Below are 22,300 nucleotides of genomic sequence, written 5' to 3'. Positions count from 1 at the left end.
AACTCTCTTGCTCTCTTACTCCTAATGATGCTCTAAGACTTCTTATATAGCCATACAACATATTAGAAAATCGTAGGACAAAAGGCTAAAAGCCCACAAACTTTCCCGCACAAAACAGAAACTGACGTATTTTGCAAGCTGGGGTTTGCTCGACCAGGTCGAGCGCCTCTTTAGAACATTCTATTTTGCTCCTGGTTAACAGCTCGACCGAGTCACTATGCTCGGCCCACTTAAGCAAGCCTCCTTTGGCATTCCCTTGCAATCATCAAAGCATACCCAGTCTTCCACCTTGATCATTTCATCAAGTGATTCAAACTTCAATCCTTTATAAGTCATGATACTCACATCTTTACTCTCAAAAGTGCAAGATAGTGCATGAGGTATGAGGTGATCAAACTCTTCACCAATAGCTTGAGATTTGAGACTTGACACAACACTCACAATTCAATAATCCCATCCTTTTTAAGACTTTGTGACATATATTACCATTATAATTTATTGAGAACGAAGGAAGTTCGTTGCTTTAAAACAAAAAAGTTATGGAAAGTATTATCTTTTCTAAACAAAAGTCATGAGATCAAATCATATGCAATATTTTTTCTCAACCTACTATATACTCCTTTGGTCTTTTTTTCTTTCCATTTTTTGCGCAGTTATTAATGTAAATTTTAAACCTCAATATCTCTAAATACAATTAATAAAAAATTCTAAAAAATACACGATAAAAAGTATACGTTAAGACGAATCTAACGAAATCTCATATGGATATATTTTATCTTCTAAATATATGTAAAAACATTAATTAAATTTCTTTCTTCTTAAAATAAAATATTTTAAATGGGAAAAACATTAGAGAACGGAGAGAATACTTAAATAAAATAAAAAATAATAAAATCAAAGATAAAGTAATCACACAAAGACAAGAACTACAGGAGACCCTCCACGTTGGCTTTCTTTGTCTGGCGCCTTTTTGTTATACTCCCACTTAATTATTATCTCAATTAAAACCCTATCTACCTTTCTCTATTCCTCTCTCAGTCCCACTCTCACTCTCACTCTCACTCTCACAGTCTCACTAAATCATTCTTCTTTCTTTCACTTTAGTACCATCAGTTCATCATCTCATTTCTGGGATTTCATTAACCCACCATATAATCCAACTGGGTACAATTTCATTTTATTCTATCTTACCCTACAATTTTTTGGCCTGATTCCTTGCTTTGGATTAATGTGACTTAAAGATCTTTACTTTTCATTTTTCTTCAATTTTTTCTTGTGACTTTTCATTTTAGTACACAAGTACCAGTAGTGTGAATAATATATTGGGTCTTTTAATTCCTTTCTTGTGTGTGTAATGTGTATGTTAGATTATTTTTTTTTTTTGTGTGGTGTATGTTAGATTATTCAGCATTATATAATTTCAATTTGAGAAAAATTTTGAAAGATGAAGAAAAAAGCAGACAACCTTCCCTTTCTGTATACCCACCTTTTTTTTTTCTAAAATTAAAACTATGAGTGTATATTTTACAGGTTTAATTATCTAGATCTTGTGCTGAATCTGACTGTCAGAATCACTATAAATGTATGATTGATGTGATCATATCTTGCTTATTCTTTACTAAGTTTATATTCTGTTAGTAAATGATTCTTTTTGCTTGCTATGTAAGGAGTTCTCATTGTGGGGTAACTATAGTACTATACTAGTGTTCTGTTTTGGCTTACTTTAGCACTAAATACGAGTTATTTCTGATATACAGAAGTAATGTGCTGCTGAAGTTTGATGGCCTTGGTGAAAATGAAGGCTATTTCAATTGGGGTTTTGATGGTAGTGTTGTTTGCCCATTTGGGTCTCATTGAAGCAGAGATTTACATAGTGACTCTTGAGGAAGATCCTGTAGTGAGTTACCAGGGAGGTGTGCACGGTTTCGAAGCTACTGCTTCTGAGACTGATGAGAAGATTGATGTTACTAGGTAATTTTGCTCCAACTCTGGTGAATGTCTCATTTGCTTTGATGTAGTTTTATTCCGTCCCCTGAGGTTACAGTTTACTTCTTGGAGATTGTCACAAACATTAAGAGTAATTTAGTTGTTTGGAGGGTAAGACGAAAAATTTAAAAGTGTGGAAGATATTAAAAGATGAAAGAGATGTGTGGATGAGAATCAAATAAAGTGCTGGGACTAACTTTGTAGAAGGACAATGTAGCAAATTAAGTGGAACGAACAGACAGAAATTGTAGCAAACTCATGGCGACAAAGGAGTAGTATATTGTTTATGTGTCAAGGAACCAACTGAACCAAAATCTTAAGATTGTGGTTCAGGCCCCAAGATGTTATATACTCTAACATTATGTTGATACCCATGGTTGACTATTACTTATATTATGGAATTTTTGATTTGTAGTATTGCATCGGCATTTGAAGTGACTGCTGATATGTGTATTGTTTTGGTATTGAATGATATAGGTCCATGTAAAGAGAATGCCATGAAACATTTGACTTTTAGTGGTTCATTCTTTCCAACAACTTATTTGCTTTGTCAATTAAAATCTCTGAAACAATGTCTTCTGATTGGCTTGCTATCTTGATTATTGACTGTGACTGTCTTGCCGCCAACAATGGATGTTTTATGTTGTCCTTATGTTTGTAGTGATAGTTTTGTTCAATTCATGTTTTTGTAAAATATAAGTTACAGCATTGAAGGTTTATTTGATTATTTTCAGTGAAGCTGTCATATCATATGCGCGCCACCTAGAAAAGAAACATGATATGCTACTTGGGTTGTTGTTCAAAGGTGGTACTTATAGCAAATTATACAGCTATAGGCACCTTATAAATGGCTTTTCGGTTCATGCTACACCTGAGCAGGTAAACTTTTTCCATGTCCTGTTGATTATGTTGGCTGTCTTATTTTGATGTTTAATTTGAGTTCATGTTGTTTTGACATTTAATTACTTATACAACCACAATTTATAGTAGGCAGAAACCCTTAGAAGAGCTCCTGGTGTGAAATCGGTGGAAAGAGATTGGAAAGTGAGGAGACTTACAACACATACACCCGAGTTTCTTGGGCTCCCAACTGAAGTATGGCCGACGGGAGGTGGTTTTGATAAGGCAGGAGAGGATATAGTAATAGGGTTTGTGGACTCAGGAATATACCCCTTGCATCCGAGCTTTGCAGCTCATGAAGCAGAACGATATGGACCAGTTTCGAAATTTAGAGGGAAATGTGAAGTTGATCCTGACACAAAGAGGAGTTTCTGCAATGGAAAGATTGTCGGTGCTCAGCATTTCGCCAAAGCTGCAATAGCAGCTGGAGCATTCAATCCTGCAGTAGATTATGCTTCTCCCTTAGATGGTGATGGACATGGAAGGTTAGAACTGTTTAATTTGATGGGCATTTTCACTGCTTGTATAATTGGAATAATTAGGAAGGAAAAACGTAAAGGTTCTTGTTACTTTGAGACAGGTCTAGTGTTAAACATGGATATATTTCAGGTGTTAGATTTGGGTATTTTATAACAAATTTGATCATTTTTCAAAAATAATGATGATTGTCCCTTAGCATGTCAGATAATGAACATCCAATATGGGTTTTTTTAGGTATGATGAAGGGTCCGTGTAACATAGAAAGGAACATAAAGGAAATGAAATGTATAAGTTCCTAGCGTTTGGCCTCATTGATCATACATGAATTGGTAGGGAGGGATGGAGGTAACAACACATTACATTACACGACTTCAATATGGAATTCCTATTTCTCTTTCCTTCCACAATGTAGTGGGATTTTGGGGAAAGGAAGTGGATATCATAGAAAAAAATTGCAGATGTCGGTACGATTGCGGTAAAGGTCGCGATGTCGCCGAAGCGGCCCCTTGCGGCGTTGCAACTCTTTTTCGGACATCGGAATGTGAATGTCAACTTGGCAAAAAATCACTTTGTCATAGTAATTCAAGTTTTTTAGAGCATATTATAAATAAAAGCTTCTAATAGACCATTTAGAACCCAATACACGTTAATGAAGATAATAATGGCTTATATTTTAGAATAACAACTTAAAGTGGCCATTACTCCATGATATTAATCACAAGTTACATAATGAGGTTTTGCGGTTCGGTAAACTCTTTCCCTTTTCTTACAATTCTTCTAATTAGCATCTCAAAGAGAGGAATTCTTTTAGTTTTTTACCATTAAAATCAAACAGATGCCATAGAAACTAAGCTATGTTCTGAATTTCTACTAAGGTTTCCATTTCACTAATAGTTAATTTTAACTGCAAATTTAATATAATAGAGGGTTTTCAGCTTTACAATAAATCCAACTCCTTTTTCCGTAATTTCACTTAGAAAAAGATTGATGGATTAGTTTCTGTGAATTCAATATTCCTGCAGTCATACGGCTGCAATTGCTGCTGGCAACAATGGTATTCCTGTGAGGTTGCATAGATTTCAGTTTGGTAAAGCAAGTGGCATGGCCCCTCGGGCAAGGTGAGGATTACAAACCTCCCTAATCTTGACTGTCTTAGCTCTTACTGCATTTGAGGTGACAACATATTTTTATTTATGCTGCAGAATCGCTGTTTATAAAGCGCTTTACAAACTTTTCGGAGGATTTGTTTCAGATGTCATAGCTGCCATTGACCAGGTATTGCTCCAATATATTAGCAATCTTTTCTGTAAAATTGGTTTTACATATTCAATATCCATTCAATATTTTGACTTGTTTGCTATAAGTGTATCATCCTTTATCGATCAAGTGCGCAAAAGGTGGCGATTGGAACTTGGAAGTGTCTTTGAGTTTGAGTTGCATTTTTCTCCCTGGGAATCGGATGGTGTTTGGTTAGAATTCTGTTGTTTTGGTGATTGGTATTTTTTGGTTGTCTCAAGTTTTATGTATGGTATCATGTCATGATGCTCCACATGCTCACACTCAAGTATTCAACCATTAGAGTCTTTTTATGTGCATTTTGTGGGTCCTGAACAAAAGAAAATTTCGATTGTACGATTTTAAATTCATTGACACCTCTGTAGATTTCCTTTGTATATTGCGTGGCTTCGTTTTACTGGGGTATTGATGTCCTCTCTTCGTTTTCTTTTACTCCATGGATTTTTCAACTTTTATAATAAATGCTTTGGCATTGCTTTTATCAAAATTCCTAAAATATCTGTTTATAATTGAGCGATTTAGGAATTGATGCTATCAAAATCGTGAATTTATTCAAGTTACATCATTGATTGCAGCTTAAGCATCTGAACTCGCAAATATTATTTCACAGGCTGTTCATGATGGTGTTGATATCATAAATCTTTCAGTTGGGCCAAACAGTCCACCTGCTGCAACGAAAACTACCTTTCTAAATCCCTTTGATGCGGTGCTTCTATCAGCGGTTAAAGCAGGCATTTTTGTTGCACAGGCAGCTGGAAACGGCGGTCCATTTCCTAAAACTATATTATCTTACAGTCCATGGATAACATCTGTTGCTGCTGCAATTGATGATCGTAGATATAAAAATCATTTTTTCTTAGGAAACGGGAAAGTTCTTGCTGGAATGGGATTGTCACGTGAGTTCTATTACGAGATTCATTCTTTTTCAAGATCTTTTCATTTTATAAGCTAATGCAAATCCCGTTCCCCCTTGCAGCTGCGTCTCATTTAAACAAAACTTACACTCTTGTTGCGGCAAAGGATGCAATGCTCGATACGTCTGTTACAAGATTCAGCCCTTCAGATTGTCAGAGACCTGAAGTTCTTAACAGAAAATTGGTGGAGGGAAAAATTCTTCTTTGTGGCTACTCATTCAATTTTGTTGTGGGTTCTGCATCTATCAAGAAAGTGTCTGAGACAGCTCGGAGCCTTGGCGCTGCTGGATTTGTCCTTGCTGTGGAAAATGTTACTCCTGGGACAAAATTTGATCCAGTCCCTAGCAGTATTCCAGGCATCGTTGTGACTGATGTCCGCAATTCCCTGGTAAACCTTCCTGAGATATTTCTTTCATTCATTATTATGGGTTGGGTTTTAATGCAGAAATTACACCCTAATGGAAGATCATTTGGTTTAGAGGTAGCACATGGTCATCTAAATCAAGTTTGATTTAGGTCATACATCAACGTATCTTATTCAGTCTCAATATCATAAAAATAAATCATTTTCATCGGTAATGGGTTATGCGTTTTGGGATTCTATCAGTTGTGCTTGGTCTAATTTTGGTTGTTGATAAAGAATCGTAGACATTTTCTGTTCAGTATTAGGAGTTTTTCCTTTTTCCTTTGTTATGATTGAAAAAGGAAAAAGTAGTCTTATTGTTACAAAAAAGCATAATGTCAACATCTTGTTAAGGTTTCCTAATTCCTATAATTGTTGTAAACATACTCATATTTCTTACTGCTTTGTTCCTTTGAATTTGCGTTATTTGCAAATGGGGTTGTGTTTAAGGGAATGTGATAATTTGGTTACAAATGAGAAGAGAGATTGAATTGTGTGGATAATACTAAAAGAGAATTAAATGTATAGATGAGATTAAAAGAAAAAAATGGGGTTCATCTCCAAATAAGGAAATAAGGCAACATAAGAGGGACAACCCAAAATTGATAATGAAGCAAATCCATCGGGACGGAGGTACTACATTGTAATACTATTATTTGCTGTTGTGCGTGAAGCTTTTGTGAAGTCTGACCTTCATGTTCTGCAAAATGTCAATACGACGCATTCTAATTTGCTGATTCCCAACTTTCAGGAGCTCATAAACTATTATAATGGCTCTACTCCACGAGATTGGACTGGGCGAGTTAAGAGCTTTGAAGCAAACGGGCGTATTGGTAATGGATTAAGGGCTACTCTTCATAAGTCGGCCCCGCAAGTTGCATTATTTTCTGCAAGGGGTCCCAACATAAAAGACTACAACTTCCGAGATGCTGATCTTCTGAAGCCTGACATTTTGGCTCCTGGAGCTCTCATATGGGCAGCTTGGGCACCAAATGGTATTGATGAACCCAACTACGCAGGTAGGCCTACTCGTCGCTTGTGAAAGTCTATGACACGTTCCATGACGGCTATGTTTCTCTATTAAACAAATGAACAATGATGTCGGAAACCTTAAACTTATTATTTTTTTTAATTTTTAATTGAAGTTTTATAAAATTTATTTTCTTTATTTTCAGGGATAGGGTAAAAACTGCACAATAATATTTGAGTTCCTGTTTATTTTATATTTTTTCAAAAGTGTGGGGTCTAGAAAAATCGTGTTGGTTCTGTAGTGTTACTTATTCTGATGTTTCTATCTAGTGAGTTTAGAAGAGTCCGTCCTAGATGATTTTTCCTTCTTCCCTAGGCTTGGGTTGTAATTTGGTTGAATAATGGTTAATTCTTTTATTTACCAAAAAATATATTTAAGGACCCTTCATTTTTGGGGCCTTGTGTAGTTGGACTTCTTACATGTGGCCTAAACCACCCCTATTTATTCAGTTTATCATTTGGATAAAAACTAGAATAATTTGCGAATTACAGCCTTAAAGTTTAACACTTTTATGAATTACAGCCTCGATGTTTAATTTTGCGAGTTAAAACCACAAAAGTATCAAAGTTTGCATGTTCAGGCCAAAACACAAAATTCCGACCATTTTGGGTTGTTGGGTTGTGTGATGAAATTATTTATAAATGGAAGAATGGATTATGAGTTGAGAATTGTTTACAGACATTTACTCTGTGTAGGGGAAGCATTTGCCATGATATCTGGAACAAGTATGGCTGCTCCGCATATTGCTGGGATAGCTGCTCTCATAAAGCAAAAGCATCCAAGCTGGAGTCCGGCCGCTATTAAATCAGCTTTGATGACAACAACGACAACAATCAACCGAGCTGGGAGACCACTGCAAGCACAGCAATACACCGGATCATCTGAAGAGATAACTTTAGTTACTGCTACACCATTTGACTATGGGAGTGGGCATGTTAATCCTCAAGCTGCTCTTGATCCAGGCCTCATATTTGATGCAGGTTTGTGCTAATTTTTTTTTATGACACTTGCTTTATGGGAAGCATTAGCTGGAATCATTGAGCTTAACTACATAATTGATTGCTTGCATGCTCAAAAACTAGCCTCAACATTAAATTTAATGTAATTCTTACTCTTTGTTCATCTAAACTTTATCTCTTCATCCTGGACACAAATGTTCTGTTATGCTTTGTATGCTTCATATCCTTTAACAACTTGTCTCCTTTTCGCCATCCTATAAACATATTTATCCCACTTCGCTTGATTCCGGTTTTCTGTATACTTCTTACACTTTTAATTGTGCGGCATGTACTGCAAAAGGCATATTGACTGAAACCCGTAAAATTAATGGACATATAGTAGGTTCTAACACAAAAATATTGACGTAGAACTTAAAATTTATCAAATATAAGAAAAACAGGTTGGGCTGACCGAGTCTTGTTTGGGTTGAGTTCTGTCAGGTTTTATGTCGGGTGAAAATTCAGTAAGTCTCCATTTTGCAACTGTTGGAATATGAAGAGATGATCTAATGCAACAAGAGGGGGGTGAATTGTTGTGTATTGAATTGTACTACGTTTTTGTTCTAACTTGCGGAATTTTAACAAACAAAATAAAACTTAAACTTAAGAAGCAAGAAATAAAAAGAGACAAAGATTTTACGTGGAAACCTTCTTGGCCTAATAAGAAGGAAAAACCACGACCCCTCGGGATTTCAAAATTCTCACTATGTTTAGGCAATCAATTATAATTACACAAAACAATGTTTGCTTCACTTGAAGCTTCTCTACGCTAGGCCTAATTCTCTTTCTCTATTCTCCTTCTCTTTCTCTTCTCACGTTTCTCTTCTCTATTCCCTTAGACTTCCCACAAGTCTAATTACAACAAAACACTCATTAACCCTTACAAGGCCAATTCTCAAGAGATTAAAAATTAAAATAATTACTTAAGAAAAATATAATAAATTAATTGGCATTGGAAAACTGAAAATATTTTTCTTAAGATGATCTCCCTTTAATGGACACTCTTTTTTTTCTCTTGGATTCTCTTAGATTGATTTTGGTTCGAGCAAAGTCCATTCTATTTATAGAGGGAACAGCCAGCAGTTACCATAAGCATAACGTCCACTATCTCACACATACCTCCACTTCCCCACGTTCTCAAAACAAAAGGTGGTGGAATTAAGAAAGTGTCCGGCTGTTATTTGCTCAAAGAAAAATCAGTTTCCTTAATGCTAAAAATAGCATAGGAGTTTAAAACATAAGATCCTAAAAAATAGGAGATCTAAATCTAATCAAGAAAAAGTCTTGGGCTATTTTTAGAAAACCTAAAAATAGATTTGTCAATTAACTTACTAATTAATTTAAGCAATTAAATTAATTCTAACCCATTACATCAACTTAAAAACATAAAATAATTAATTCGCAATTTTCCAGTCGATGTTATTCTCCAGACCTGCTACATAGGAACAGTGTACTGTCTCCATCTACAACTTCTGTCAGATTATCAACTTTGGGAACAGTAGACCGTCTGTCTACTTTTAACATCCTAAGCATTTATCTAACTTCTTGGATATTCTAAGACACGTACAACTTCCACGAACCAAGTCATAGGCTTCATCAACGATTCAACAAAATCGGATATATACCTACAAAACAATCTCTAAAAATATGTTTGTTTATTTAAAAGTGAAGTCATCATCAAAACCTTGAGAGGCCAACAAATTCCCCCTTTTTGATGATGGCAAACTTTATAAACAAACTTAAGTAAAATAGAGTAAAAAAAATTCTTAGAGCATACTAGAGATTAAAGCAAATCTAAATAACTTAGCAAATCAACTCGTTAAAATATAATTTACCAAGCATTCACAATAAAACAATTTACTCCATAATATCAAATATGTTTAAAAATTTTCAAAATTAATTAATCTAAAACTTAAATGAAATAAACTAAAATTAATTAAACTGACATAATTAAACTAACACAATAAAACTTAACACAAATTATTAAGTATTTTCAACAAAAACAACTTGAAAACAAATTCACAAAAACAAATAAATATCCATCAACTTGAAAACACAGATGATCATTAAGCTAGCATAAACTCAGCACATTATCATCAATAAGAAATAATATAAATCAACCAAGATATGTTACTGTGTATTCACTGCTTTTCTTAAGTTTGTGCATAATCTTCCCCCTTTTGTCATCAATCAAAAAGAAGTAGGGATTATCAAACCTCAGCACAAACCATATAGATTTGTCAGTGATGAAAACAAGAAACAATAATAAAAGGAAGTGCCATGAATAAAAATCAAACCTGCATATAATTAGTTGTCACAGACCATTAATAAAAGCAAAGAAAGAAAAGTAGCAATTGTTCAACAATACAACTTTGTACCTCAGATGGTACAAAGACTAAAAAGTGAAGTTGTTTGATTAATATTACAGCCAACAAATCATAAAAGCATATAGGAAGAGGGATCAGGGAGCAGTCTCTTCTTCATCAACGAACTCAGTCTGTACTTCTACTGTGTCCAACTTGGCACCAAGACGGCTCTCCATCTGGTTAAGCTGATCAACAATTGAAGCAAGGGAGACACGAGTTTCGTCTTGAAATGCAAGGAAGTGAGACTGGAGGTCATTTAGCTTAGAGAGGACAGAGTCTAAAGAAGCTGCAGGAACAGAATCATAGTTAGTACAACCTACATTAGGTGAAGTGTGTGACTGAAAAGGTGGTGGTGTAGACTGTATTGGTGATGGAGGTGGTGATGGATTGTGATGTGGTGATGATGTGGTTGGCTTGGGAGAGGGAGGTTCACTTGATATAGGTTCAGGCATGGTGTCAAATGTAGCATCATCAACCATTGTAGCCTTGCGTTTTGAAGCTAACCTCCTACTCTTCCTCTTAATGAATTTAGCCTTTTTCCTCAGAGCTATCACAATCTCTTCATCACTTGTATCATCACAGAGATTGTGATGAGCCTCTTCTCCTAAGGCTCCCTCCTGTTCTGCTTCCCCCTTACTAGCTTCTCCATCCTGTTCCCCTTTTTCTTCTGTTTCAATATGGTCAGTGGGAACGGCTCTTGCTCCTTTTCCTCTTTTTCTTCTTGATCTCTCTCCCTCAATTTTGCTTCTTCTTTTTCAATCTCTTCCTCATCAGATTCTACTTCAACAACCTCCTCTGATTCATGTATTAACATTCCTTCATCATTTAATTTGAGGTGCAAATTTTGCAAACATTTCACACCTATTTTCATGTTGGGACCCATTGGGAACTCTAGCCCATCCAATGGTACACCAAACTTTCTGAAAATCCAAGTCAACAGCCTCCCATAACCAACAAAATTTTTCTTCTCAATACAATCAGACAAATGCGATATCATTAATGACGGAAAATTTATCTTTATGTGGTTATCCATGCAATAAATTAAGGTTGCATCACGTAAACTTACTTCACTCCTTTTAGAGTTTCGGGGCAAAATAAATCTACGTGCAACATTATACAGTAATTTATGCAATGGAGAAAGAATATTATGACTGATCTTCCCTTTCTTTTGTTCAACCCCCAAAAATTTAAAAATTGTCTTTTCATTAATTCCAGAGAAAACTATTTTTGTACCAACGCAATATGTATCAAAACCAACATTAAGAACACTAAACCATTCCCCCAACAATGCACTGCTAAATTCTATTTTGATGTTCTTGACACTACTAGAACACGTCCCACAATCATTTGAAAAATTTGAAATGAATTCTCGCATAAGATTTGGAAAAATGGAATTGAAACTAAAATTTGTCATCAAAATCTCCCATTCTTGATTTTGTAAAATGTCATGCAATTTAGGAAAATAAGTAGAATCATACCAATACTTGTCTAACCCAAATCCTACAGACATTTCTTTTGCAACTTCTTCAGCACTATTAGGATGAGCAAGCTTCGAACGTTTGACTACTTTGGAAGATGATCCACCTTTTGGTGATGAGATCTTGCGTTTTGTACCAGTAGGTTCAGTAGATTGTTTGGGTGATGTATTTGTGGTTTCTTTGGTGGTGAGTGGTGCAGCATCCAGTAATGGTGGAGGATGAACCACTCTCAGAGGTTTTGGCTGTGATTGTTTACGGGATTTAGGGGTTTTCTTTGAGGAACTTGGGGTTTTCATTTTGAAGTGTTGAATAGATTGAGAGATAGGGAGAAGGACGGTTTCTTGAAGAGGAATAGAGAAGGCGTGTGAAGTGTGAAGTAAGAGAAGGGTTTAATAATGTGATGAAATGACGGTTTCCTTAAGTCCAATCCCTTTAATGCTCTAATCATAGCGTTTGATATGGAAAGATTTTGAAGAGATGGGATTGAAAACCGTTTCCTATTGTTTTTAATTTTAGTTGGCCGTACATTTTTAAGAAAAAAATGAAATATGAATAAATTATGAATATTAAAGTAAAATATGAAAACAAAATAAAAAAAATGATGAATTATGATATATAAAAAAAATTATAAAGAAAATAACGAACATATTGCTATGGTCTGATCAAACTAACAACATGCAAACAAGAAAATATTCATAGTACAAACTTCATTACGTGTTTACCTGATCCATGCAATAATTGATTTTCAATCAAAATTTTGAGGTTGATTCCTGACCCTTTTTTTTTCATGATGCTTCATTGGAAATTTTATGCAACCAACTTTAGTGGAGCTTGATCATACTAAGTTTCAATCTCATCTTTTCATATTGTTCCCTTGGAAGCGGTTTAGTCAGAATGTCTGCAACTTGTTCATTAGTATTGACATGCTTTAATACAATATTTTTGTGTTCTACGTTATCCTTAAGGAAATGATGTCTAATATGTATATGTTTAGCTCGTGAATGATGCACTGGATCTTTAGATATACATATGGCACTGGTATTATCACAATAAATAGGAACACATTCAAATTTAATACCAAAATATCTTTGTTGCTGTTTTATCCAAAGCATTTGGGAACAGCAAGCTGCTGCTGCCACGTATTCAGCTTCGGCTGTGGATAATGCAACCGTGTTTTGTTTCTTGGAACTCCATGAAACTAAACAAGAGCCAAGAAATTGTACCATACCTGACGTGCTTTTTCTATTAACTAGATCACCTGCATAATCTGCATCACTAAAACCTTTTAAATCATAAACATCACTTTTAGGATAAAATAGGGACAAGTCGTCTGTTCCCTTCAAATATCTTAAAATTCGTTTGACTGCCGTGAGATGTGATTCTTTAGGATTTGATTGAAATCTAGCACATAAACCAACACTAAATGAAATATCGGGTCTACTTGCAGTTAGATATAATAAGGAACCTATCATGCCTCGATACATTGTTTGATCTACGTTAGTTCCTTTTAGGTCTTCATCTAATCTAACATTTGTAGCCATGGGTGTATGGTTGATTTTAGCATTGTTTAGCCCATACTTCTTAAGAAGTTCTTTTATGTATTTTTGTTGATGAATAAAAATACCATTTTCAGTTTGTTTAATTTGCAAACCAAGAAAGAAATTTAATTCTCCCATCATGCTCATTTCAAATTCTGTGCCCATTAGGTTAGCAAATTCCTTACATAATAAATCATTAGTAGCACCAAAAATAATATCATCAACATAAATTTGAACAACCAAAATATGAGAACCTTTATTCTTAAAGAACAAGGTTTTGTCGATTTTTCCTCTAACAAAGTTATTTTGAATCAAAAACTTTGATAGTCTTTCATACCATTGCCTAGGAGCTTGCTTCAAGCCATATAAAGCTTTGTCAAGCTTGTAGACATGATCAAGACAAGAGGTGTTCTCAAAACCTGGAGGTTGTTCAACAAAAACTTCTTCATCAAGAAAACCATTTAAGAAAACACATTTCACATCCATTTGATATAACTTAAAGTTCATAAATGCAGTAAAAGAAATTAAAATTCTAATAGCCTCTAACCTTGCTACCAGAGCAAATGTCTCAGTATAATCAATACCTTCTTGTTGATTGTACCCTTTGACCACGAGTCTTGCTTTGTTTCTTACAATTATTCCATGCTCATCTAGCTTATTCCGAAATACCCATTTCAAACCAATTACCTTCTTGCCTTTTGGTTTGGGTTCTAAGTGCCACACTTTATTTCTTTCAAATTCATTTAATTCATCTTGCATGGCTACTATCCATTCGGAATCCTTTAGAGCTTCTTCGTGATTTTTGGGTTCAAGTGATGATAGGAACGCAAAGTGTGCACAAAAGTTTCTCAGTTGAGATCTGGTTTGTGTTCCCTTATTCATATCACTTATAATCAGATCAAGAGGATGATAACTTTGGTATTTCCAAGGTTTAGGCACAAATTCTCTGGAGGGAACAGTAGCATGTTCTGATTCAACATCTTGATTTGCATTTTGTTCAGCTACTGGATCATCTTGGTCATCTGCGGGAACAGCTGGATTGGGAACAGTCTGCTGGTCCTGTTGAGCTGGCAGTTCCTGGATTTGGTCAGTTTCCTCTGCCTCTTCTTGTATTGACTGTTCACCTGCTGTTCCTGGATCTTGCATTTTAACTCCTTCATCATCTTCTTCTAAATTTGCAAGACCTATTTTAATATTATTTGTTTCCTGTTCACTTGTTGAAAAGTTAGTTTCATCAAAAATTATGTGAATAGATTCCTCTACACACATTGTTCTCTTATTATAAACTCTGTAAGCTTTGCTATGTGATGAATAACCGAGGAATACTGCTTCATCACTTCTTTCATCAAACTTACCTATATTTCGTTTACCATTCACATGTACAAAACATTTGCATCCAAACACACGAAAATAGGAAATATTTGGTTTAACACCTTTGAGTAATTCATAGGGTGTCTTAGAAGTAATTGGTCTTATTAATACACGATTAAGAATATAACATGCAGTATTGACGGCTTCTGCCCAAAAATTTCTAGGTAGACCACTGGCAATCAACATGGTCCTAGCCATTTCTTCTAGGGTTCTATTCTTCCTTTCTACCACTCCATTTTGTTGTGGTGTTCTAGGAGCGGAAAAATTATGATTTATACCATGTTCATCACAATAATTCATGAAGTTTGAGTTTTCAAATTCTTTGCCATGATCCGATCTAATGTGAACAATTGAATTATTGGTAGATTTTTGTATTTTATTTGCAAAAGATACAAACTCATCAAAAGCTTCATCTTTGCTTGCTAAAAATAAGGTCCAAGTAAATCTACTAAAATCATCAACTATAACAAACACATATCTTTTGCCACTACGACTTTGTGTTCTCATAGGTCCACATAGATCCATATGAATTAATTCTAATGGTCTAGAGGTAGTCACCAGAAACTTTGATTTAAAGGATGACCGCACTTGTTTTCCTTTAGCACAAGGATCACAAATTTCATTTTGAGGAATTTTATTGCTGGTAATCCTCTTACTAGGTCTTTTGATCTTAAGGTGTTAATCAATGAATAGCTAGCATGACCTAGACGCTTGTGCCAAAGAAGTGGGTCTTCTTCTATAACGCTTAAACACGTTAGACTGTTTCTGGGAACAGTGTCCAGGTCCACCACATAGGTGTTCCCTTTTCTGATTCCTTCTAGTACAGGGTCTCCTGTGTTGTTCCTAGAAATTATACATCGTTCAGAAGTAAACTTAACAGAGTTACCTTTGTCACAAAATTGAGAAATACTTAAAAGATTGTGTTTTAGATTCTCGACTAAAAATACATTATCAATGGCATGGGAGCTTGATCTTCCAACTTTTCCTTTGGCGATTATTTCACCCTTCATATTATCACCGAAGGTTACAGTTCCCCCATCATACGCTTCAAGTGAGAGAAATCTTGATTTATCACCCGTCATGTGCTTGGAACACCCACTGTCGAGATACCATGAGTTGTTCCCCCTCACTTGAGCCTGTAAAGCAAACTAATGGTTAGTTTTAGGAACCCAGTCAGCCTTGGGTTCCCTGTCGATTAAATTTGAATCATGTTTCTCAATCCATATGCATTCGACATAAGTTTCATTTGCTTTAGTGTGCTGTTCCCTTTTTACACATTGATATTTTAGGTGTTCAATTTTACCACAAAAGGAACAGATTTTATTACTAGGGAGATCTACATATACCTTTTTCCTTTTTTCATTCTTAACATAACCTAGACCTTCTTTACTCTTGGTTTTAGCATTTAGAATCCATTTGGGAATTTCATTGATTTTCCCTTTTCCTCTTAAGTTAATTTGATCTTTTAGAAACTTATTTTCTTTTTCATATGATTCTAATTTTAATTTTATTTCTTGAAATTCCGTGCTAAACACATGAGTGGTTTTATCATTTTTAACCAATTTTAATCCTAGCAATTTGTTTTGATTTAATTCAATGTTAAGAATAATGAAATCCTGCTTTAATTTTTCCAATTGTTCTTTTAAAATGATATTCTTATCTAACAAATCAAAAAATCTACTTTGCACATCGATCCTAAAGGAATTTAGGTATGAGATATGATCTTTACTTAAGTTAAGTTCCTTCTCAATTTGGAGACACTTAGCTGTTTTTTCATTCAACTTTTCTTGTGTCTCTAACAGCAATTTGATTAATTCATTCTTACTTAAATTAGACAGTTGTTTAGGAGATGGACTAGAAGACATTACCTCTTTTTCCTTAGACTCTTCATGAGATGCCATGAGACACAGATTTGCGGTTTCTTCCTCTATTGGCGCTTCAGTTTCAGCTTCGCTTTCACTATTACCCCAAGCTGCGATCATAGCTTTTCGAAAATCAGTTCTGAAGTTTCCTTGTTTAGGCATCCTTCCAGCTTCTCTTGCCTTTCCCTTGCCCTTCTCATTCTTCCATAGAGGGCAATCTTTGATGAAGTGGTCAGTACTTTTACATTTGTGGCATTCAAAATTTTTCTTCATGTTAGCAGTTTCTTTTTCTTTATTATTCCTTTGATTTCCATATCTGCTGTTCCTGAAGAATTTTTTGAATTTACGTGCCAACATAGCAGCTTCCTCTTCCCCAGCTTCTGATTCTTCACTATCATCCGCTGCCAGAGCCAGTCCTTTATTACGGGAACTGTCAGCTGTTCCTAAATGCAATTCATGAGTCATGAGGGAACCAACCAACTCTTCCAAATTAAACTTGGTGAAATCTTTCGATTCCTGAATGGCTGTGACCTTAGCTCTCCAGCGTTCGTCTTGAGGAAGACTCCTAAGTATTTTTCTAACTTGTTCATCAACGGGAATGATCTTACCAAGAGAGACCAATTCATTCGTGATATTTGTGAACCTGGTGAACATCTCTTGAATGTTCTCTCTAGGTTTCATAACAAACCTTTCATATTTGGACATTAGGAGGTTAATCTTGGACCGCTTCATTTCGCTGGTACCTTCATGGGTAACTTCTAGCAGGTCCCAAATCTGCTTGGCAGTTTTGCAACCCATAATACGATTGTGTTCATTGGGTCCAAGACCACAGTGAAGCAATTTGATAGCAAGAGCGTTCATCTCCATCTTTTGAAAATCTTCTTTTTCATATTCAGTGATTGGTTTTGGAATAGCTTCGTTATTGGAGTTGATGGTCGTCACCTCAAAGTCTCCAACTTCAATAACTCTCCAAACTTGATAGTTTTCGACCTTTATGAAGATTTCCATTCTATTTTTCCAGTAAGTATAGAATTTCCCATCAAACATGGGTGACCTTTGTGTGGAGTACCCCTCTTCCATGCGCTCGTTCATCTTCAACATCTCTGTGGGAACAGGATACTGCTCTTAGGGTTTCCTGATTAAATGAGGAACAGGGCTCTGATACCAATTGTTGGAATATGAAGAGATGATCAAATGCAACAAGAGGGGGGGTGAATTGTTGTGTATTGAATTGTACTACGTTTTTGCTCTAACTTGCGGAATTTTAACAAACAAAATAAAACTTAAACTTAAGAAGCAAGAAATAAAAAGAGACAAAGATTTTACGTGGAAACCTTCTTGGCCTAATAAGAAGGAAAAACCACGACCCCCCGGGATTTCAAAATTCTCACTATGTTTAGGCAATCAATTATAATTACACAAAACAATGTTTGCTTCACTTGAAGCTTCTCTACTCTAGGCCTAATTCTCTTTCTCTATTCTCCTTCTCTTTCTCTTCTCACATTTCTCTTCTCTATTCCCTTAAACTTCCCACAAGTCTAATTACAACAAAACAGTCATTAACCCTTACAAGGCCAATTCTCAAGAGATTAAAAATTAAAATAATTACTTAAGAAAAATATAATAAATTAATTGGCATTGGAAAACTGAAAATATTTTTCTTAAGATGATCTCCCTTTAATGGACACTCTTTTTTTTCTCTTGGATTCTCTTAGATTGATTTTGGTTCGAGCAAAGTCCATTCTATTTATAGAGGGAACAGCCAGCAGTTACCATAAGCATAACGTCCACTATCTCACACATACCTCCACTTCCCCACGTTCTCAAAACAAAAGGTGGTGGAATTAAGAAAGTGTCCGGCTGTTATTTGCTCAAAGAAAAATCAGTTTCCTTAATGCTAAAAATAGCATAGGAGTTTAAAACATAAGATCCTAAAAAATAGAAGATCTAAATCTTATCAAGAAAAAGTCTTGGGCTATTTTTAGAAAACCTAAAAATAGATTTGTCAATTAACTTACTAATTAATTTAAGCAATTAAATTAATTCTAACCCATTACATCAACTTAAAAACAGAAAATAATTAATTCGCAATTTTCCAGTCGATGTTATTCTCCAGACCTGCTACGTAGGAACTGTGTACTGTCTCCATCTACAACTTCTGTTAGATTATCAACTTTGGGAACAGTAGACCGTTTGTCTACTTTTAACATCCTAAGCATTTATCTAACTTCTTGGATATTCTAAGACACGTACAACTTCCACGAACCAAGTCATAGGCTTCATCAACGATTCAACAAAATCGGATATATACCTACAAAACAATCTCTAAAAATATGTTTGTTTATTTAAAAGTGAAGTCATCATCAAAACCTTGAGAGGCCAACAGCAACTATGAGCCCTATGTAGTCACCTGCTTTCTCTCTGACTTGGGATGTCTCGTATCGTGAAGTTGAGTATTTTAAGAATCTTCCTAATGCTAGAATTTGTTCAATTCAGTGTTACATCATTCGCTGGCTAATTCGCTTTCCAAATTCGCGATTCACTCAAAATGACCAAAAGATAGCCTAAAACCGACTATAATTCGCTTTTTCGATTCACGAGGAAATTAGCGAATCATGTGTTGCTGGTTCAATTATTTTGTGTACTTTTATGTGGTTATTCTAATTCCCGCTTTAGCTTTTCCTCAAATTTCTAACTAGTAGTTATATGTTTGTTTCTCATTTCCATCTCTTATAGTGGTCCCAACAGTTCTTCCTTCACTCACTTCAATCTCGTTCTATTTGTTCTTGCATGCCTATTTTCATCGTATGATATTTGATTATCCCAATCAAAGTCATAATTGGGCGTTTATCCTTCCTCAATTTCTTTCAAAATCCTCATATTCCCTACTATCTGCTTTTTCGCAACTGCTTAACCTTTTATCTTCAATATCTTGAACTACAACCTTTGTTCGTATATCTTTGTTTTGAAGTCTATCTTTATTAATTTACTGGCTAATACAGCATTTTCGTGACATATTGCTTCACATGATATCGCAGGTTATTCAGATTACTTGGGGTTCTTGTGCACCACACCTGGAATCAATCCTCACGAGATAAGGAACCACACAAGATCACCTTGTAATTTTACAATGGGCCATCCATCGAACCTCAACACACCGTCAATAGCAATCTCACACCTTGTTGGTACTAAAACTGTCACTAGAACTGTTACTAATGTCGCGGAGGAAGAAACATACACAATCACAGCAAGAATGGCACCATCCATTGCCATTGAGGTAAACCCTCCTGCTATGACATTACTTCCAGGGGCATCTCGAAAATTTTCTGTGACCTTGACTGTACGTTCAGTAACTGGGTCCTACACCTTTGGCCAAGTTACGTTAAAAGGAATCCGAGGGCACAAAGTAAGAATCCCCGTAGTAGCTATGGGTTACAAGCGATAGGTCAGGGATGTTTGTCGATAAAGCACGAGTTTAAGACATCCTACACCAAAAAGCCGGTGTGTTGAGAAGGCATGATATAAATATCGAATAGGGTTGTGAAGAAAGATCGTGTATAGGTGGGAAAGTCGCTCGCTTCCTTCCTAGGTAGTAATTTTTTCGTTTTTTGGCGGATAATTATTGTTGTAATATGGTTTAATCATGTTGTATTTTTCTCTAGAACAAGTATATTATAGATTTAGTTTGATCTCTTCCGCTGGTGATTTCCATGTAAAGAAGCTAGCGATCGACTTTGGTAACCAAAAAAGCCTACGGAAGAGGAAATTGTATTGTAAGTTACTTGATCAGGTGTAATATCATAATAATAATTTTGATTATCGAAACGTACTTTTATTCTCCCAGAACTTCGTAAGAACTTCGTAATATCATATTCGGAGCATATTTCATATTGCGCTATTCGAGATTCAATGTAACATTAAGTTTGAGCATCGGGAGCACAAGAGACAGTCTATCAACCAAGCTGCAGAGAAGCAGTATTGGATTGCATTCTGCTAGGACCTGCAAGAACCCTTGTGCACAATGTTTGTAAGAGTCAGAAAAGATGCGCAGCGACCAGTGGCCTTGTAAGGTGGTTAACCGTTGACCATGGTGGCGCATATTGAGCATGAAGTTGGCAGACCTGTGGGTGGTTAGCGACTGGCGAGTGCACGAGTTACGATTGCTTCTTGGAGTTTGTAAATATTAAGTTGTCATCGTTCATCACTTAATCATCATATTAGTAAACATTGATTTTAAGCAAAGTCTAAATTTATTTCAAGCAAAGTCTAATTGCTTTCATAAATTTTATTTATTAGATATTAAAACTATAATATGGTATCAATTGTATAGGTAAAATATTAGTCATAAGTAATTATGGTAGGAAACTATCTGAGAGGATTAAATTAATGTTAATATGAGAGAAATTAATAAAATTAGAAGGAGATTTGGTAGCATTTGTCCGGGAAGATTGAAGAAACTTTAAACGTGCATTAAGAGTATTAGTGCATGGGAAGGTCACGTGCGAGTGCAAGACACTTGTCCATTGTTGAAGATTATTACAAGCTAGTGGGACACGTGTTAATAGAAGAGGCAAAGAGCGTCATTTAAACTAGAGGAAAAACCACCAAAACAGGGGAGAAATCAACACGTCAAAAGGCAGCAACAATAACATGCACGAGAATTTTGGGGATCGATGAAATAACAGAAGGAATGCTCTAGATGCACAATGATAGGCTGTAAATACACTTCATGGGGCACATAAATGAGGTAACTAAATTCTACCATTAAGAGAGAGATACAAAGAACTTTAAGTAATTTATTGTTAAGGAGTTATTACAATTAAATTTCAAGAACCTACATTGATTTTCAGAAGAACATTAATAACACAATCATAAATATAAGAGAGTAATTGCAATTGTGATAATTAAATCTTCAAAAGAACATTTGTCAGATAATCATAAAGACCTCACATATAAATAAGTTCTAAGTAGTTATCCACCTTGTAGTCACTATGCTCCTGGAAGGACCTAATAAGCAATTTGTCTCAGATTGATACTGACTTGGGCGTTGGAGTGGGTTCCTGGAAAAACATTTCGGCCCTGCTAACCCCTTGTTGCATTTTACAGGCACAATCATCTTCTCAGGTGATCTTACTGCATAGCTTGACAAGATATCCAAAACAGGCTTCCACCAGCAAATTACTCTTGATTAATCATATAGCAGAATATTAACTTCTTAATTAATTATTCTACAAAACCACACAGGAACATCAATTAATCATATTAATTTCATATAATAACTCATTAAATTATAAATTTGAATATAGTAGTATTAAACACTTTCAACAAAACCACTCAAATATTTCAATAAGGAATCTTTTAAATATATGTACACACGACATTTAATATCTTCTTGTTTTAAACAAACTCAAATCTCAAAAGAGGAGTTGGTATGAACAGGCAACAAGCACTAAAAAAGTAGCAGAGTTGTACATATATATATATATATATATATTATTTTCACACGAATTCTTGTGAGATACGGTCTTTTTAAGAGATTATCTTTAATTGGGCCGATCGAAAAAGAAAAATATAGAGTAAATTTTTCGATAGTCATTAAGAATATTATAAGTAGACATTTAGAATAATGTAAGTACTACTTACTTGGTGGGCATTAAGTATATTGTAAATAGGCATTA

General features: G+C 35.2%; 1 protein-coding gene across 3 annotated transcripts; it reads left to right on the top strand.

Annotated features, from left to right (window-relative positions):
- The first annotated feature begins 1,023 nt into the window (after positions 1 to 1,023).
- Positions 1,024 to 20,447, top strand: LOC130814433 (subtilisin-like protease SBT2.5). Of its 3 annotated transcripts, XR_009042417.1 has the most exons (12): positions 1,229 to 1,582; positions 1,758 to 1,971; positions 2,721 to 2,865; positions 2,977 to 3,371; positions 4,389 to 4,484; positions 4,569 to 4,641; positions 5,273 to 5,558; positions 5,639 to 5,964; positions 6,731 to 6,998; positions 7,705 to 7,989; positions 16,595 to 16,853; positions 19,661 to 19,797. XR_009042417.1 is itself a non-coding variant. In XM_057680486.1 (11 exons), exons 2-11 carry the CDS (start codon positions 1,781 to 1,783, stop codon positions 20,065 to 20,067), a joined length of 2,472 nt encoding a protein of 823 aa, XP_057536469.1. In that variant the 5' UTR covers positions 1,024 to 1,164; positions 1,758 to 1,780; the 3' UTR covers positions 20,068 to 20,447. The 3 variants fall into 3 exon arrangements, 2 of the variants coding, with proteins under 2 accessions (XP_057536469.1, XP_057536468.1); XM_057680486.1 differs by lacking the exons at positions 1,229 to 1,582; positions 16,595 to 16,853 and adding an exon at positions 1,024 to 1,164 and having other exon boundaries at positions 19,661 to 20,447; XM_057680485.1 differs by lacking the exon at positions 16,595 to 16,853 and having other exon boundaries at positions 1,233 to 1,582; positions 19,661 to 20,447.
- The last annotated feature ends 1,853 nt before the right edge of the window (positions 20,448 to 22,300 follow it).

This window comes from Amaranthus tricolor, chromosome 6, assembly GCF_026212465.1.
Source record: "Amaranthus tricolor cultivar Red isolate AtriRed21 chromosome 6, ASM2621246v1, whole genome shotgun sequence".
In the NCBI taxonomy this organism is placed as follows: domain Eukaryota; kingdom Viridiplantae; phylum Streptophyta; class Magnoliopsida; order Caryophyllales; family Amaranthaceae; genus Amaranthus; species Amaranthus tricolor.
Note: the sequence above shows the minus strand (reverse complement) of the source record. Positions and strands in the feature narration are given on the sequence as shown.